General features: G+C 45.6%; 1 protein-coding gene and 1 long non-coding RNA gene across 2 annotated transcripts in view; one reads left to right on the top strand and one right to left on the bottom strand.

The window, feature by feature from the left end:
- Positions 1-44: 44 nt before the first annotated feature.
- The window catches only part of LOC115056292 (aryl hydrocarbon receptor-like), a 41,894-nt gene continuing 22,683 nt past the window's right edge, over positions 45-19,255 (bottom strand). The window contains exons 3-11 of the mRNA XM_029522616.1: positions 9,177-9,331; positions 8,982-9,071; positions 6,868-6,994; positions 6,650-6,789; positions 6,008-6,210; positions 5,815-5,924; positions 5,589-5,730; positions 3,922-5,503; positions 45-3,652 (exon numbers count right to left, since the gene is read on the bottom strand). Coding sequence (XP_029378476.1) covers positions 3,506-3,652; positions 3,922-5,503; positions 5,589-5,730; positions 5,815-5,924; positions 6,008-6,210; positions 6,650-6,789; positions 6,868-6,994; positions 8,982-9,071; positions 9,177-9,331 — 2,696 coding nt within the window. The 3' untranslated portion in view covers positions 45-3,505. The remainder of the gene's footprint in view (positions 3,653-3,921; positions 5,504-5,588; positions 5,731-5,814; positions 5,925-6,007; positions 6,211-6,649; positions 6,790-6,867; positions 6,995-8,981; positions 9,072-9,176; positions 9,332-19,255) is intronic.
- LOC115056299 (uncharacterized) lies at positions 6,931-10,571 on the top strand. Its single transcript, XR_003841779.1, has 3 exons — positions 6,931-7,489; positions 8,281-8,665; positions 8,925-10,571. It is a non-coding gene; the product is annotated as an uncharacterized LOC115056299 (long non-coding RNA).

Below are 19,255 nucleotides of genomic sequence, written 5' to 3'. Positions count from 1 at the left end.
CGTTTCTCTTCTTGACGATAAATGACAGACGGGAAACTGCAGCATGCGATCTGATCACCTTTAATATGGTGAACATGAACATTTTGCCTCAAACACTCAGAAAATGTTAGAAACAAAATATTGAAGGCAAATCCACAAGATATAAGTCGTTTACAAAAACACCATCATAACAAGAGATTACATATATATATGATGTGCAGACAATGTACAAAAAAATATAATAGTGAGACAGGTTAAGCCAATACAATATTAAAATACACAATACATGACGATGCATAAATTGAGAAATAAAGAGGACAAATATAGATATTTATATACATGTACACAAAGATACTGCATTCTTGGGCCTTGGCTTTGAAAATGGTAAGATAAGTATAATGGCTTTATTTTATTTAAAATCTAGAAGCAAGCAACAAGATATTTGCATTTCTATCTGCAGAATACTTTGTGAGAATAATGCTCTGACTGAAAGTACTCCAAATAAAGACAGAGTAGACGTTAAGGTGGCATCACACACCTTCTGAATATAATGCTTCATTTTGTACTGAGTCTTAAATAAGAGGCCCGTGTTAAACACTGGCCTCCACCTGCGATGATTTTTGGTCTAACAGCTGATTTCCGCTGAGGTGAGGCTCACTTGTTTGTGTTGTGTCCTTGAATAACGCTTCCAAAAATATTCTTTAAGTTCAACATCAGAGATCTGCATCAGGAGACGTGGACATTCATTATTAACACTATTTTATGACTGCTTTGGCTCAGTAACCACAGTCTCAATGTAAATATTATATCAGAGTCACTCCAAAATGCAGCAGTTCGTTAAACACAGTTGATGTTTTTACGACAGTTTGAGACCAAAGTGATTAAACTTTAACTGCATTACCCAGAATGCTGTTTGACAGCCCGCAGAGAAAGAGGAGAGACTTGTTGTGAAAATCAGCTTTGAATTTACAGTGAAATTTATTTTTTAGAAGATCAGACATTTCTCCTTCTCAGCCAAATAAAACTAGGAATCAGTCTTTCTCAGCTAATTGGCTCTAAGTCTCTCTTCTGATTGGCTCAGAGCATGCCGTCTAATTGGTTCGGGGCCTCTCTTCTGTAATGACAGTGATTGAATCGGGCGTTGAGCAGAACTGTTAACGGCAGTAATTCCTGACGGACTTGAATGCAGCATAATTCTACAATCACTCTGGTCTACTTGTGGTTGTTCTGTGGCTTGTCCCTTTGGTATCCTCGAGAGTTAAAGCATCACAGATGGCTTGACTGTCTCGTTTTTTGGTATTTAAGTCAAGTATTCAAGTTTGTTGTCACCACCTTTGTGTTTTGCAGCCCGTAAGATTAGCTGCAAACAAAGAGGTGTGGATTAAAGAAAGGTTCAGAAGAGCTAAAACAAAGTGACAAAAAGTAGATTTTACGGCTCAGTACTGGGTGAAGCGACTTTCTGGCTTTTTTATTTCCAATGTTTTTTTCAATCTAAGTGCTGAATTCAAAGATAGATCTTTTAAAAGGCACTTTAAGTCTCCACCTTTTCTCATTTTTTCACTTTACTATAGTGTAGATTTTTTTCCATTTTTTCCTCATTTAAAATATACATACAATAGCTGCCTGTAAGTGTTTTACTTCTGCGTTTTGCTGCCAGGAGATTGGCGATGTTCCCTGTCTGAGCAAGAACGCCGATAAATTAACCACAAGATGGATAGAAGAAAGACAGAAAGAGGACGGAAATCTGTTGTGGAAAACACAAAGAAAGATCAGTACAATCAGAGCCTGATAAAAAATCCTGGACTGTAATTTTCAGGTTCAGTGTGACGGTTAAATTCAAAATTAGGCAGTGAGTCTAATTATTTAATTTTCTTCAAATCAGCCACGATAATGATTCTATAACTCACTATCGATTTAAATATTGTGCTAATTTGATCATGAAGACCCCGCTGGGGGATTCTCATCATGTCCTTTAAGACAAAAGCTTTTTCATTATTTTTCATCACTATGCTTTGGCAACACTTTAAAGGAATAGTGCAATAAATCTTTGAAAACTGGCTTGGTGGTGTTAAGGCAAGGGCAAGTTTAACTTTGGTGTCATTAAATATCACATATCATTTTCCACCGCACCTCTTTAATAATATTCCTGATGGAAATGTTGAAAAATTGCAACAGACCGTCCCTTTAAAGTTTCCAACAGGTCTGTTAGTTTAAGGCACCACCCGGGTTTTCTCCTCTATAACAGGAAAACAACAACATAGAAATAATGAAGGAAAGAAAAACAAGAAAAAATATAGATGCAAAGAAGCAGCCGTTTTTACTGAATCACCACGACCCATCATCTGTTAGTCAGATGATTCTGCGATTTCATTGTGCGTTTCATTTTTCTTTTTCATATATATAGATATATATATATATATCTATATATATCTATATAGATATAGATATATATATATACCCTGTCTGCAAAGATAATGTCCCTCAGTGAGACAGTAAAGAGTTGAAATGAACTTATAACAAGACGCTTTTTCAAAAGGACGAAAAACAACAACACAAAAAGGTATTTCATCGAGGAACAACAGAGGTCTTTCTGGAGGTGCTGTGACAGCAGAGGATCAGAAAGTTGTCTCAGTGTAACTTTGATTAGGACCGCCATGTCAGAGACGGTGAGGATCAGGGAGGTGACTGAGAGACAAACCAACCAGAAGCTCTTAGAGGTCCATTTGACAACGCTGTCCCATTTAGCTCCTTTGGATGTGTCCTTTTCCTCGACAGCGAAGGCAACGACAACATTCCCACGATCCACTGCACGTCATAATGAAAGCAACAACACGGATGGAGCACGTCGAAGCAGCTGGAGACGGCAAAATCAGAAGCTGAGACGATCTGTCCTCAAATGGAGCCTCAGATTGACGCAGCCGGCGACTGTTGTGTGTGGCCAGGGTTGCTTGGGTTGCTATGGAACGTCTCCATAGATCAGACCATCTCATTCTGATTCGGCCCTCCCGGTCTATGACAGTGAAGGACAGTGAATCTCAGCGGAGACACAGCTCACAGTTTTTCTTCTTCCTGTCTTCGTTTGGGACATTACCGTCCTCTGCTGGTCAGGAACTGGGACAGACGTCACAGACGTGTGATGTGGACAGAGCGTCCTATGCAGTGGGCGGAGCCAGAGGGAAGACACAGCCAGATCTAAAGCCACAATGAACTACAAGAGACAGGAAATAGTGTAAAATGACTTTTTGTTCCACAGCAGAAAAGGCTCCGATGATGAGGGCAGGTTGGTTTGTGCTCTCAGTCAGTCACCAACTTCCACGTCCTCCATTGGTCAGATACAGCAGTGCTGTTTGATGGTTGGTTGATCCATTATATCCTGAAATTGACGTTTTCTTCTTTCATGTTCAGAACCTCCAGATGAAAAGCTGGTTTTTCCTCCTGACTCCTCCTCTGAAGTCTGTCTTTTCTGTTGTTCAGTCTCTCCTCATTCACGTTTAGAGACACGAGTCTTTAGTTTTCTTGAAACTGTTCATTCAGTCCACGTTGGGATCTGGCTGTTCTGACATCCAGGAGTCACAGCGACCGATTCCGGGTTGTTCTTGGAGTAGAACATGTTCTCGGTGGGCAGCGCAGAGAAGTTGAATCCTCCGTTCTGGATGAGTGGACCGCTGTTGATCTGTGGAAAGAACAGAGAACTAAATAACAACCCGAGATGTGAAATATGACATATGAGCTGATATAGACACAAAGATACTGGACATTAAGAAGTGAAAAGTAAAGTCAGTGTGTGAACTGTGGATTATTCATCTTCTTCTGGGAGAATTATTTTACTGTTGAGGGATCGTCAAAGTCAGTGAATGCAGTAAAAATACCTTCTTTCTTTCCACCTCCTGATCTGAGCCTCAACACTGGACTTTAACTATAAATCTTTGCCTTCCTTTTTACCTGCGTCTCTTCACTGAAGGTCAGCAACTGATCCTGCTGCACCGGCAGCCCGTTCTGGTTAAGACTGGCGGTCGTTTGGCAGGATTGCACCGCCTCGTTGGGATTTGGTATCTCCGTCATCCCTGGTACAGATCCTCCTGCAGGAAGTCCCTGATAGAAGCACGAAGGCTTGGAGGGGATCGGGTTGCTGTTTGCCAGGTTCATCTGCTGGCAGGACAGCGGCTGGCTCTGGTGCACACCATTTCTGAACATGCAGCTGATGGACAGCGCAGAGTCCTGTTGAACAGGAGTCTCATGAATCCTGAACGGCAGCCTGCCGTTGACGGCAGTCTGGGGGGCAACGACGCCAAGAGGAGGATTCCTTTGAAATCCTGACATCTTGTTGAAGCAAGGGCTGATTTGTTGGTGCTGCTGCTGCTCCAGAAGCCACGACTGTCTCTGGTTCTCACTGTTCTGGGTCTGAAGTGCAAAGTGTCCCTTAAGGCAGCTGGACGGGGAAGGATCTGGTGTGAAACCCGGTTCCTTTGAAGCATTCTGGGTGTACGTCTGTCCAAAGTGGTCAGTTTTGTTTACGCTCCACTGGTCACCCTGAAAGTTAAAGCCAGGATTTAACTTTGTGTCTCTGGCTGGTAGGGACAGACCACAGGACCTGAATCCTTCCTTGGCAGAGGCGTGTGAGTTTCGCAGTTTATTCTGTATTTGAGCACAAGAAGGGGGGTTAAAGGTGACTGGGGCACCAAGTTCTCCAAGAAAAACAGGAGGGGGGAGTGTCTGCTGAAGGGCCGGGCCGTTTAAACCGTAACTCAGCTGAGGAGGATCCATGTGGGTCAGCTTCATCGTCTCCATGGCTGGATCAGGTTGTCCAGCCATCAGATTTCCTCCGTTTGGTATCAGCTGGTTCTGAGGCTCCAGGGTCCAGCTGAAGTTCTGGCCCAAAGCCTGGTCCAGATCCTGGTTCTGGATATCCAGAGTGGAGAGGCAGACTGGGAAGTCCTCCAGCGGATCTAGCAGTTTGAGCCCCTCCTCCTTCTGCAGCTGCTCCTCCACGTACGACAGGATGTCGTTGCTGAGGATGTCGTTGAGTTCCTCGCCCATCTCGCAGGTGCTGCCGTTCATCCTCAGCAGTGTGCTCTCCCAGCTCTTCAGCTCCTCGGGCCCCACATCCAGGGTGTTGATCAGGCTGCTGTCCCCGAGGACCTGCTGCAGGGTCTCCATCATGTCCTGAACTGTGGCCTCCGACTTCATCAGACTTCCCACCTCAGGTTTGGGCGAGGGGTGCTGCCAGATGTCCCCGGGAAAGTTGACGGTGGCGTGGGTGTCTTTGAAGGCGATGTCATTGAGGGTGCTGAGCGTGGTGGTGTCGTTCTGCTCACAGTAGATGGACTGGTCCTGATTCAGCATGCAGCCCAGGACGGAGTTGGGGTTGATGTCGTATTCTTCCACCTTCCTCTGCTTGGGGGCAGAGCATGGGTCGGGGATGCTGACGTTCGGGGTGATGTCGTACAGCAACGCCTCTCCGGTGGCAAAGTTGAAGGGCAGCTGGATGCGCCTGAGGCAGAGCTGCTCTTCTCCTTCTTCGTTTCTGTGGGGAAAAAAAGATGAGAGGAAGTTTTTCTAAAAGCTGGAACGAGCCTCGGTTCCACAGATCCTCACTCTGGGACACTTACGTCAGAGCTCTTTGCCGGGCCACGATGAAATCTGGTTTCCCTCCTTTAAACACCAACCTAGCAATGGCTTGGACCCAGACCCACTTCCTCGATTTGGTCAGCAGCCTGAAGAAGGTCAGACCGCTGTCTCCTGTTTTCATCACTGGGGAGGACACAGGAAGTCAGATATGAGCGCTTTAAACAGCAGCCTGTAATTTGGAGCCCAGCTGGTCGTTGAGGTACTGACTCCGTAAATGGTTCTCAGCGCAGTACATCATGTCAGCAGCGTGGATGAAGCTGTAACCGGAGCCCTTCATACACAGCTCTACCTCATTGTAGCCCAGGACCACTTTCCCCCTGCAGACAAGGACACACGGATGAGGATGAAGAGGATGATGAAGACAGGCTTTGGATTTATTTACGTGTGTGTGTGTCACCACCTGGTGTCGATGCCTAACGGTGTGAAGTCCAGCTTGTGTTTGGTCTGGAAAATGAGCGTCTTGGTGCGGATCTCCAAAATGGACGGCGGCTGCAGCGGCGTGGCGACGGCAAACAGAGCGAGCTGAGGTGGAACCAGTGTCCCGTCCTCCGACACTCGGCTCTGACCGTGGAGGAACTTCAGGCGGCCGTGGAAGTTCAGGGCCTGAGGGCGGAGCAGAAAAGAGATTTTCGATGATTTCAGATCTCAGCAGCTGGTTCAGTTTATTAACACAGCTCAAGTTTGTCCCCAAAAACTGGAGGTCAGATTTCAGAAGCCTCTTACGGCCACGTTGGAGCCTCTCTGTGTTTCCTTATTTTTAAAAATGTCTCCACACCTTCAGAATCAGCTGATTCTCTCTGACTCAGTGAAGACTCAGCTCAGAAAACAAGAACTAAAAACACACTCTGAATGTTTCCTCATTTTCCTGATAAAGACTGTTCCTCTCATGTGTTTGGGTCGTTTCTATCTTTATCTGATCAGGAGTTCTGCTCAGTAATGATGAAAAATCAGCTCATAATATCTCATTGTCTTTATTCTGTCGGACTGCCCGGTCCAGAGACCTGGTCCCAGGGTGCACATGGAGCCTGTTCGGTGGACTCACCAGGAAACCAGAGGAGTTGTCCAGCAGGCAGCGGAAGCGACAGCAGAAGTTTCTCTCCAGGAAGGAGGAGTTTTCTGGCGGGATGGACTGGGTGTCGTAGTTCACCAGGCCGTTGGTGATATCGGCAGAATTCTGCTCTCCTGTGGTCACAGAGTAACACGCTCCAGTCTACAGGCTAAGGGGAACGGGCTGGGTCAGGCTTACTGATGTGAACTCACCCAGACTCTCTGCGGCACCTTCGGGCTCGCTGCTGTTCAGCTTGAGAGCGAAGTGGAGCTGTCGCCTGAACAGAGCTCGGTCGTCTGTGTGGATCAGCTCAAAGACGCTCTGATGGATGACGTCTGACTGAAAACAGACACATACATCAGTATCAGTGTAATTCCATGATGGAGATCAGACACTTTAATGGACACCATGAAGCCGGGAGCACCGTCATAACAGATATGAAACAATGACTCTGCAGCCTGTGTGTGTTGGCCTCGCTCCAGCTCAGCCCTCGTTCTGGTAGGGAGCTCCCCCCCATTGTTTGCTCTGGCAAGCTGCGTTCAAACCCCATGATGCAAGTGTAAACACACGGATGGCGTGAACAATGCTCAAGTGGATGAAGGCCGCCGACTTCAGGCCAGGAGCACAGAGCCACTGTTGTGCTGGAGGGCCGAGTTACTGAGCGAGCCACACCTCAGTGAGACACCCGTCAACAAACAAACCACGCACACAAAACCTGGCTTTGTCAGCGGTGAGACAAAATGGCTTCGCCCCGGCTTTGACGACTTCAAAACAAGCCCGGAATCAGGATGTGCGAGCAATGGAGCTTTAAACAAGCTGTCCTCGGCCTTCCAAGTCAGTGTCGCATTTCAGCTGCTGCAAATTGAAAGTAAACAGTCGTGTGATTGAAAAGCTTCCCGAGGCTTTCCTCCTTTTCCATCCAGCTTTATCCCGCGGTGTGATCTCCCTGCCTGCTCTTTATCTGCTATAACGGGATTTAGAGCTGCTCTATAAATAAAGTTTATAATGGTAATAAACTGTCTGAGCAGCTGGTGAATCTGGGGCTTCAGCTGCCACCAAGGGCTCCACAACAAAACGTTTCCTTCCCTGATTAGCATCCTGACTTCAGATTGGGTTGTAAAAAGCTGTGGTTGTGCGCTCATAGAAGTGTGTGTGTGTGTGTGTGTGTGTGTGTGTGTGCTGACATCTTTTACCCTGGTTCAAGCGGATGTGTTTACAAGTCAAGAGTTCACAGCAAACAAAGCATTTCAGTTCTCACACACAGACCGACCTGGTTAGCATGTTTCTGTTCAGGAGGTGATGGTAAACAATGCTAACCGATGCTAAACAATGCCGACAGATTGGTTTTAAAAACAAGGCGGTCGCTCCATGCTGGGTTTTTTTTATGTTGGGCTCTTAAAGTCCACTTCCTGTCCCTGAATGGATGACAGCTGCCAGTTTTTAACCTTAAACCGTAAACACGTTCTCACTTCTATTTTGTTCTATTTCATCCTAAAGCAACAAGGTTTCTTTAATTTCCTGTTTAATTGTGTAAATGGATCATTTTTCTGTGCGTTTCTGTGTTTTGAAACTGAAAATGTCAGTTGATCAGAGCAGTTGGATGATGTGAATATGTGCACTTGTAGGTGACGGGTGGGGTTCAACTGCAGACAGGAAATGCATTGTGGGAGAGTCTTCCTTCACTTCTGGAGAGTTATTGGGGTGGAAATGAAGCTGAAATGACATTCATGTTGTGTTTTTCTGGCCCAGGTTGTACAGCTCCTTTATATTTGATCATACATTTTTATTTCTCACAGCATTTCAGTTTGTATCTGCAGATGACAGACAAGAACAAACTGTTCACATCTCTGATTTTGTAGCTCACAAACATGAAGTGAAAGCAGCTGCACCACAGACTGAAGGAAGCAGCCGTGAGCACCTAAAGCTGCGTTCAACGTCTGAGGAGGACCAGCAGAGCTCAGGAGGTCAGCCGGGGAAACGCTGCTTTGATTGTTTGCCTCCCATCAGCAGGTGAGGCCATAAAACATTTAAATGCCTTTAATTTCTCAACATGATTCACCCAACAACAGCAGAGACAAACAGATGCATCGAGGAGTCATGATGAGTTCATGCACCTGTGACTGAGTTCAATTTCACATTTTTTCCATTTCATCTGTTTATTCTAGTTTCTTTTAGTTTTAGCTGCTTTGCTGATATTTTTCTGAACTTCTGTTCTCCTCTTGATGAGTTTTGTCTCTTTGGGACAAACACTTCATACATGTCTTTTAAGCCACAGGGCGGGGAGCTGCGGACGTTGCCGTAGCGTTTACAGTCAACTGGCTCTGACCTGATGGAAGCCCAGGAAGTCCTGGATGGTTGGAGATGTGTAGAAGACATAACCCTCAGCCGTCACCACCAACACGAAGCCGTTCAGAGCCTGCAGGCAAAAAATCCTTCTGTAATCTTCTGTAAATCAGTTGTTCCACTGCTGATTCCACTGTTTCTTCTGTTTGCAGCCTGGGCCTCCACCTGGTGGACTTACCTGGAGCAGCAGGTCTCCCTCAGAGAAGCTGACTCCATCAACGGAGGTCACCAGGGAGGACAGGGCTGAGGAAGAGGGAGTCTGGACGTTTGCCCCGAGCACCAGGCTCCGCTCGCTGGTCCAGCTGGAGCTGTTCTGGCTTTTCTTCATGGTGGCTGCAGGTGGAGAAGAAAGAAAACCTTTTGAAATACAACAATAAACCAACAAGGAAACTGGGTTTCATTCAGAATGATCTTAAATCTTGATTTGACTTGTTTTCTTTTGTTTCCCCGTTTCTTGTTCTTGTTTAATGTAAAACAAGAAAAACAGGAAGTGAAACTAATTTAAGAAACAACTTTTACTTTTCTCCACCCAGTTTGGAAATCAAGTGTCTTTAGCAGCAAATCTGGACCCTGAACAGCTGATTTCATCTCAGCCTCCATGTTGAAATGAATAAAAGTGTGAAGTGAGAACAACAGAAAGAGGAACACCCTTTTTGTATCAGGGTGGAGCCGCCTGATGTTTCCTGTTGTCTTACAACACCATCAGCTCAACTCTTCCTCCACAGGCTCTTATCGAGCAGCTCCTATCACCAACTGAGTAACTGCCCTTAAAAATACCTCGGGGGGAGGAAGCAGGTGGACTTTAGAGGATAAGACAGATGAATGTGAAGATGGATGGACTGATATTCTTCATAAAGATGATTTCCTGTTTATTTTACTTTTTGAAGATTTGCAGGATTTGGTTTCTCTGTTTCCCCTGAAATCTGATAGATGTGTATTAATATTCATGAGAATTTGCTGCTTGCTGTTCAGGCTGCTGGTTTAGGGCATTAATGATGTTTCCATTCAGACTTTGTGTTTGCTGACAGAAACACAAAGACACACAAACACACAGTGTGGAGGCTGCTCGGTTCAGGCCAAACGAGGATAATAAGGCAGAGCCACAAAATTACCCGTTGGCTTTGGCGTCTCCCCCCGAGGACGGAGCGCAGCAGGGTGGCACAGATTTTGGAAGACAAGGCTCATGTGAAGTGGTCGACAGAGAGAAGACTCAATCCATCTGGTTTTCTAACAGAGACATTCTGTTCCTAAACAAGATCGTCACTCGTGGAAAACGTGCAGCGTTTTCTCATCTTTAATCTGGAGATAACAAGCTCAGATTATAACGTACAGCTGCCTCAAATATGGACACGCCTAAATACACTTATATATATACAGACAAACAGCTCTGTGGGGTGATGTCTGCATTTCAAGAGACATTCAATGAAAAAGGCGTCAGTTATCAGTTATCACGACACTTTTCTCGCCTGTAGCTGTTCTATTATTAAGCTATATGTCTTTTTTTTGTGTTGTGCCTGCCTGGTTGTTTTAGTTTAAAACAAAGTGCCTGTATTTGGGCTGGGGGAAGTTTAAAAGACAGTTTTCCAGTTGACTGGAGGAGACATTTCTGCAGTTTAAAGTTTTAAACATTTCAAAATGATGTCTGACAAGAAAAACTGGAAAATATTTGAGGGAAAACAGTTTCACTTATTAGTTATTTTAGGTTTGGGGCCTTTCCCTCGGCGAGCACCGACGTAAGACGTTAAGAACAAGTAAGCAGTTCGATGTTTGAGAGTGAAAACCATTATTTTGAAGCCATAATGATTCAGAGAGCCTGTCATTTCTAATCTCCTGTGATCACTGAGCCATTTGTTTTCTGCTCGCTCTACAGTGAAACAAGACTTTCTGTTGTGTGTTGGTCACATGTTGATTTGGTTTAACACAAAAGTTGCACCAAGAACAGAGCGATTCTGGTTCTGGTCCACTTTCAAAGCTTTTACACAAACATTCTTGACTGCTCAGGATGAGTTGACACCATTTTTAACATAAATCAAACAAACTCTCTCATCCTGACATGAACTCGGAGCCTGAAAAACTCAGAAATGACAGAGAGGCTTCAGCGTTGGCACATCCTCAGGGATTAAAATGTCCTCTAAGTGTTTTCCAGCAACATATGGAACCGTCTGAGGTGAAACTGCAGCTGTTTTATATCAGAGCACAAAGAGCGATATTAAATATGAGGAGATTTAGAGTTGCTCCTGCTGCACTTTCTCCTTGTTCTTTTGTTTTTACCAGCAGTTAATCTGACAGTTATTTACTGTTTGTGGAATAATTGCAGCGATAATTCAGTTTACTTTCAAATCGGAGCAGAACAATTGATAAATTCTTAATGAAAATGACCCAAATAATGAATTTCTATTGACTTCAGATCCAACTTACTGGCACAAACGCTCTAAAAGCCTATAAACTAACTGTAAAGGTCCATATTTCACTGGTAAAAAAACAGTTCACTACAAAGTTTCCCACCAATAACGTCCCAGTGCCCAGTGAGAGGAGAAGAGTTCGGCCAGAGCCATAAAAGCACTCTGATTATTGGAGTTTGGTGCAGCGACAGGAAGCTGTCAGGAAACAACCAATCCAGATGGGACGTTTCATCCATTGAAGCACAAAGAAAACACCACTCTGATTAAATCTGGGCACAAGCTTAGTTTGTACAGGACGACAACCAGGAGGTGCCAGATTTCAGAAAGGTAATATTCCAGACGCAGGAAATGCAAATCCTGAGGTGGGGGGTGACCCAAACAGAAACCAGAGTGGTCGGTTTGATCACAGAAACATGGCAGGAACTCATCATCTGAGTCACGGAGCAGCTGGTACAAATACCCAAATACACAGAAGAGCCAAGACAGAGTGCTTTGGACGGAGTCCGGTTCAAACAGACCTGAGATCTGGTCTGTTGGGTGATAAATCAACCGGTTAAAAAGACAGAGACAAAAAAAAAAAACAAAAAAAAACAGATGCTGATTTGCGCTGCTGTCTGTTTTATTTAGTGTGATTCATGCTGCTGCATACCGCTCACATTCCCTCAGCTGCTTCCACACATGTTGGCAGACATCCACTCTGCAGGATTGGCTCCGAAATACATTACTGATCTAATAATAGTGAGGAAACAGACTGAAAAGGAGACTTCACAAAAACAAATATGTTTTTTCACACCACACAAATAATCTATTATTATCACTCAAATATATAAACTAAAAGTCATCTGATTTCTCGTCAATAACAGATTCACTTCCCTGGATTGAGCAAAAACAGTTCATGTCAAAACTTCTCATATTTAATCCCATGATCCTTTGCTCTCTCTCGCTTTCAGAGTTATTCCTCTGTACAAAAACAGTACTTTCATTTATCTTCATTTATTCTTCAGACAGAGTGCAGATCAGGTCAGATCCACATCTCAGTCCTTCACAGGAAAATGGTTTCTCAACACCACACCTGATGCCTGGAATTAAAGGTCTGTAAAAAGTGACACCGATGCTGATTAAATGTAATTCTGTTGAAACTCTAGCTGTGCAGGACTGAACTTGTTCTGTGTGTTGACTGAATGAGATACTTTGACACAGTTTGTGTTGTTGATTTAAGGTCAGACACGATGTGTGTTGATCACAAATATTCAATAAAGACAAACGCCACACAAAACTACACACACACCACAAGAATGTTGGAGTGTACGTCTTTGTCTTCGCTTTCACTGTTGCCTTCGTGTGGTTTAGTTGTAAGTGTGTGAAGGGTGTGTGTGGGGGGGGTCTGTCCAGACATGCCCAGAGTCGGGCCTCTAATGCACACTCATACTCTGATAGCTGGAGGCGATCTGGTTTAGTGGTTCAGTGTCTCAGCAACAATGAGCTATTTTGGTCCCACGAAGAACAGAAGAGGCCGAAGTTTGAGTCAGATTGAGAAAAGAAAAGCAGAGAAACGGAACGTGAAAGTGACAAAAACAAACACAACAGTGGAAGAAAAAATATGCAAAGAACAAAAGAATAAATAACCTGAGACAACTGATGTCAGCACCCCAGGGAACTCCCCCACACCATTTACCCCCCCCATCTCCAAATGTTCAGGGCTTAACAGGGAACATGGGACTCTGTGACTATCAGAGCCCTTGTAAAAGAGGAGAGCCCCCTGAATACCCTCCACCTCTTTCACCATGAAGACCAGGGGCTCTGGACCCCCGCCCCCCCAGCTCGGCTTGGAGACATCGAACCAACGGCCCTCAGTGCTTCCAGTGTTCTTGTGGTCCAACAGGGAGATTTAATAGAGCTCAGATGGTTTGACGGAGACTTTACGGGCCAGTAAAGGAGCTAAAACTGCTGCGCTGCGCCGCCACCTCGTCACATGACCCAACTTTCCTTCTTCAGGCCCCCACAAGACACAGGAGATGATTACTGGTGTCCGAAATGAAAGATTTTGGTGAGAAATTCTACGAGCTATTTCCTCGGCCCATATTCGCACATTGAAACAACAACGTGATCAGAGGCAGAATAACTGATGTCTTTATAGAGGAAGTGATCCTCCATGCTTTCTGGATTAAAAAAAAAGAAACTGCGTACTTGTTCACCCTGTAATCAAACCCATAGTACATGAATCTTTTTAGGCTGGTGAAAACCCTCAAACCACCAACCCCCCAGCCCCACCATCTTTTTTTCTCTCTTTCTATCATATTTGCAAACGCCCCTCAGAGGTCCCACTCTGAAGCACTTTGTGGTTTCTCTCGACTTTGAAACCGGAGAGCTGAATGGAGTCATTGTTCTCCATCGCTTTGGACTGCAGGATGGGGGGGGTGACAGGAGATCGGCATCACCGACACTCATGCCCCCACCCCTCCCTCTCTGTGATCCTCTGGCTGCAGGTCGGGACACGACCAGCGGGAGGACTTAGTGGAGCTACAGAGGAGGCCTTGTCTGGTCTGGAAATGGAGAAGGGTTCTGGCTTCAGACTCCCTCTGAGTGTTTCTCCGTTTGGCCTGAGCCTTTAAACTATCTCAGCGTTTAACATGGATCATCTGTTGTCTGACTTGTGTAGTTTCTGGTTACTTTGCCGTCTGTTTGATCACAGCCATTTTGTCTAGTTTGGCTCAGACCACATTTAAACAAACACCATTTGTCCTTTAGGGGGAATTTTAATTTAGGGTTCACCTTCACCTCCACAAGTTGAATTCATTTTATTGAGTTAAAGCTGAATGATCAAATGATTACTTCAGCTTCCTTTGAACTTTGCTGTGGACGAGAATGAAAGCAACAGCTTCTGTCCTCATTATAAACTCATTACCGAGCTAATAAGAGGGCTTATATTTGGGCCTTTTTCCCATACACTTCAATGCACTGTCACCAGTGGAGTGGCCTCCTGATGGTCGTTTGATAATATTGAGGTTTAATGCGGGAGACAGTAAAACTGACCTTTAACCTTTAACCAGAAGCCGACTGTTGTATTTATGACTTGAAATGCTTTCCTGTTTGAGCCCCGCCCCTCATCAGTTATCTGAGGCCCTGACGATGATACTATTGCCTAAATATCACTTTGTTTTCTTCCTCCTCAAATTAAACTTCCTGCTCTGAGGTCACAAGGCCACGCCCCAAACACTGACATCACAGAAAATGGTTGGTGCTCTATATGGTACAGGCCTGAAGCTGACTGATCATTTAATACACACACATACACACTGCTCCAACCCCTTAACCTGCTGACCTTTGACCTCGTGCATGCTGCCATAAGGCAGAGCCTGGAGGAGACGTCTCAGCGATTACATTCCTCTGTCTGTGCAGCTGGTCGACCCCACTGATACAGCACATGACCCACCACACCCACACACCTTCTCACACACACACATTCTGGGATCATACCAATCATTCGCAAAACACAGAGCGAGTTCATCGGAGTTTCAGCTTCCTCACCGACATCCAGGAACAAGATAAGACTGCAGGAATGTGTCAGGCAACCTCAGCTTCACCTTCACACTCCCATAAAAACAGCCTGAGGAGCTTTAAAGGATCATTACACAAGAACACAGACCCACAATTATAAGTGATGATTAGTAATGATCAATAAATAATCAGAATTACTTCATAAGAACAATTAGGAAACATCTGAATATCTGCAGTTCTTATTTTATGGATTATGCAGCTAATCAGTTAATACTGATTACTGAAACCGAAAAACTGAGTCCATTTTACATGAGAGCACAAAAAAAACAGAAACATGTTCCAGAGAAAAGTTTACACTCAGAAAGAAGAAAAGACAAGAAAAAACAAAAAGAGAAGAAAGAGGAAGGTCGTATATCAGCTTCAACACAACATATGGCAATATGGCTAATTTACTGTAGTTGCTGCACACACACACACACACACACACACACACACACACACACAAAGCCTCGCGTGAGATCTTTCAACCTCTGGCATCCTGAGCTGAGAAAGGAGAGGAAGGAGGTCGGTGGAGGAAAAGACAAGGAGAGAGAGAGAGGAAAACATTTAAGCATGATTATTATGAGAACTCTCTCTCACACACACACACACACACACACACACACACACACACACACACACACACACACACACACACACACACACACACACACACACACACACACACACTACAGCTGCCAAAGCCTCTGATATGCCCTCGCTGGCTTTCAAATGGTTTGCATGATTACACATTCTCCAATTTGGAACTGCTAAATGTTATTATACAGTAGATACTGATGAGGGGAGAGGACTGGGGGAGGAAGAGGGAGGGAGAAAATGGAGGGGGGGGGGGGGGACCGAGAAACAGGGAAGAGGTAACAGGAGGTGAAAGGAGGAGGAGGAGACAGATAAGTAAGGAGGTGAGGAGGTGGAGACAGATAGGTGAGGAGGTGAGGGGGAGGAGGAGACAGATAGGTGAGAAGGTGAGGGGGAGGTTGAGACAGATAGGTGAGGAGGTGGAGACAGATAGGTGAGGAGGTGAGGGGGAGGTGGAGACAGATAGGTGAGGAGCTGAGGGGGAGGTGGAGACAGATAGGTGAGGAGCTGAGGGGGAGGTGGAGACAGATAGGTGAGGAGGTGAGGGGGAGGTGGAGACAGATAGGTGAGGAGCTGAGGGGGAGGAGGAGACAGATAGGTGAGGAGCTGAGGGGGAGGAGGAGACAGAATGATGAGGAGCTGAGGGGGAGGAGGAGACAGAATGATGAGGAGCTGAGGGGGAGGTGGAGACAGATAGGTGAGGAGCTGAGGGGGAGGAGGAGACAGAATGATGAGGAGCTGAGGGGGAGGTGGAGACACGATAGGTGAGGAGCTGAGGGGGAGGAGGAGACAGATAGGTGAGGAGCTGAGGGGGAGGAGGAGACAGATAGGTGAGGAGCTGAGGGGGAGGAGGAGACAGAATGATGAGGAGCTGAGGGGGAGGAGGAGACAGAATGATGAGGAGGTGAGGGGGAGGTGGAGACAGAATGATGAGGAGCTGAGGGGGAGGTGGAGACAGATAGGTGAGGAGCTGAGGGGGAGGTGGAGACAGATAGGTGAGGAGGTGAGGGGGAGGAGGAGACAGATAGGTGAGGAGGTGAGGGGGAGGTGGAGACAGAATGATGAGGAGCTGAGGGGGAGGTGGAGACAGATAGGTGAGGAGGTGAGGGGGAGGTGGAGACAGATAGGTGAGGAGGTGAGGGGGAGGTGGAGACAGAATGATTAGGAGGTGAGGGGGAGGAGGAGACAGAATGATGAGGAGGTGGAGACAGATAGGTGAGGAGGTGAGGGGGAGGTGGAGACAGATAGGTGAGGAGGTGAGGGGGAGGAGGAGACAGATAGGTGAGGAGGTGAGGGGGAGGAGGAGACAGATAGGTGAGGAGGTGAGGGGGAGGAGGAGACAGATAGGTGAGGAAGAGGAAGCAAGGAGACAGAAGCAAATTAAGGGAAGATGAGATTTAATGAGATGGAGGAAGGAAATGAAGGCAGGAGTAGGGAGCGGGGGGGTGAGGACAAAAGGAGATGGGGGGGCAGTAATCTGTAATGGTGTTTGAAGCATGATGTAGCTCCGGAGCTCTTATCGCTGTCATGCCATGGACCCATTGAGGACAGGAAGCCAACACACACACACACTACAGAGTAATCAAGCTGGAAGTTGGAGAAAAGGTTATTGCACCAACAAGTAACCATCTGCACCAAAACCCGGTTAGAAAAAGTATGAGTTTAAGGTTAGAGGTGTTACACCTCTGATGCCATACTGGACTCAGAATTGGCCAGAGCAGAAGGGACAGAAGGCCACATTTCAGCATTCCTTTGTCTTGATGCAGCTCCTGGAAACGCGTCCTGACTGCCGCAGGCAGCCGGGACTCCGCTCCAATCAATAAAAGCCTTATTAGCTGGCTGCTGCGACTGACGCCATCCGTCAGAGAAACAGTCCGCAAACCAGTCAGTCAGACCCTGACTGGCTTTGAGCCCAGTGTTGGTACCGGTTGGCACCCTGAGTGTTGACTGACAGGCACTGGGAGCCGCAGACAGTATCGGCAGGCGGCCAGCAGAGTTGCGTGTAAAGAGTTTATTTAGACAAGAATGAGAGGGGGAAAAGTGTGTGTCAGTTTATATAGCATTCACACACCTATGCATGTGTGTATGCATGTCCATCGAAACTTAATGTGCAAACATGCATTTGTGTGCATGCAAGCGAACACACAACAACAACAACACACCCAAAAATCTGAGATGCACTCTGTTCTTGGAAGAGGTGTGTGTGTGCGTGTGTGTGTGTGTGTGTGTCCGATCATGTCTGAGTGAAGTGCTTTTTCTGCCAAACGTTCGCTCTCTCTCTACCTTTTCTCAGTCCTGGGTTATGGCTCTCGTCCCTCCTTCACTCTTCTAACCTGATGTGTCTTTATTCTCTAAACTGTGACACAGATGAACGCATCGTCTTCAATCTGAACCCTAAAAATGTTCAGTTTGAAAAAGCATTTTTTATTCAATTTAAAATGAGCAGAAATTGATAATCGTGCAGCTCTGATGAAGAGTTTAAGAAATTTTATGATTACTCAGGAAAGAGAGAACTGCTTTAATTTGACTTAACGTTAATAAATCTAAAAACTACATTTCCCATGATGCTCAGCCACCACAAGAAGCTTGCTCATGATCCCTCAGAAAGTGGGAATGATTCATTGACGTTTTATATTCACTGATACTAACATGATTGGCTGGTGATGTGATGATGTCACAATGTTCAGCCATATTGCATTGCCATACTTTTTCAGCTTCATGGTTTCACAGATCTGAACTCTGACCTCAAACGGCCCACAGACGTCCTACAGGCTGCGTGAATTCAGCTGGGCCTGAATCTGCTCTGACGCCATTTTCCAGACAACGGCGGTGCCCGCTCTAAGCTCTTGCGTCATTTGTGAAGGTTGTGAATCAGAGGAAAACCTATCTGACCTCAGCAGCTTCCTGCCTCAGCTCAGCGGTGGGCGGTTAGACGCAGAGGAGCTTCCATAAAGTGACATCAGCAATGGCGGGATCCCCCCGCACCCTCATGCCTTAGCTTCCACCTGAAAGCAGCACTTGGGAGTATTTAAGGTGGACTGAGGAGTTCTCTTCAGCCTGAGATATCAATTCGGAGTCATCAAGAAAAATCTCCATGCAAATGAGGAAATTCTACTTTTAACTCAATATTTCATCACTTTAAACTTAATTTCGAATCAATAACTGTTGTAATTTATTTTCATGACAATTTCTAGAAGAATTTACCAGCAAAAGTTAAACAAAGTAAAAGTTCTGAAAAGAGAATTTCATAAAAAAAAAATATTGCATCAGCTCAAATTTCTGTCTGTTTCTGGTTTGATGCAACCATCTTCACCAGACTTCTCTGGAAGAAAGATGTTTTTCAAGTCATTTTTTATTTGAGGAATGACAGACTGGTAAAAAAAAAGAAAAGAAGAAGAAGAAGAAGAAGACGAAAAGAAAAAGAAGCCTGACCAACTGTCACAGTCCAAAGTTGTCCTCGTGTTTCTCAGCTCCACAACGTCACTGAAAACAAGATGTCAAAGAATCCAATAAATCATTAAAAACAGCGAGGTTTGGCTTTTGCAGCCTGCGTCTTTAAAACCCTCAGCCGAGCCGGGTTCTCTTCAGAGGAGACGCCACATGTTGTGGGTGCCACGAGGCGGAAGTGGTACTACAAGACTGCCACTGTGGTGAAACACACACACAGACACACACACACCATGTAAATGGGAATGATGCTTCATTATTTCCACTGATACTG

The sequence above is a fragment of the Echeneis naucrates genome, chromosome 2 (genome assembly GCF_900963305.1).
Source record: "Echeneis naucrates chromosome 2, fEcheNa1.1, whole genome shotgun sequence".
NCBI lineage: Eukaryota > Metazoa > Chordata > Actinopteri > Carangiformes > Echeneidae > Echeneis > Echeneis naucrates.
Note: the sequence above shows the minus strand (reverse complement) of the source record. Positions and strands in the feature narration are given on the sequence as shown.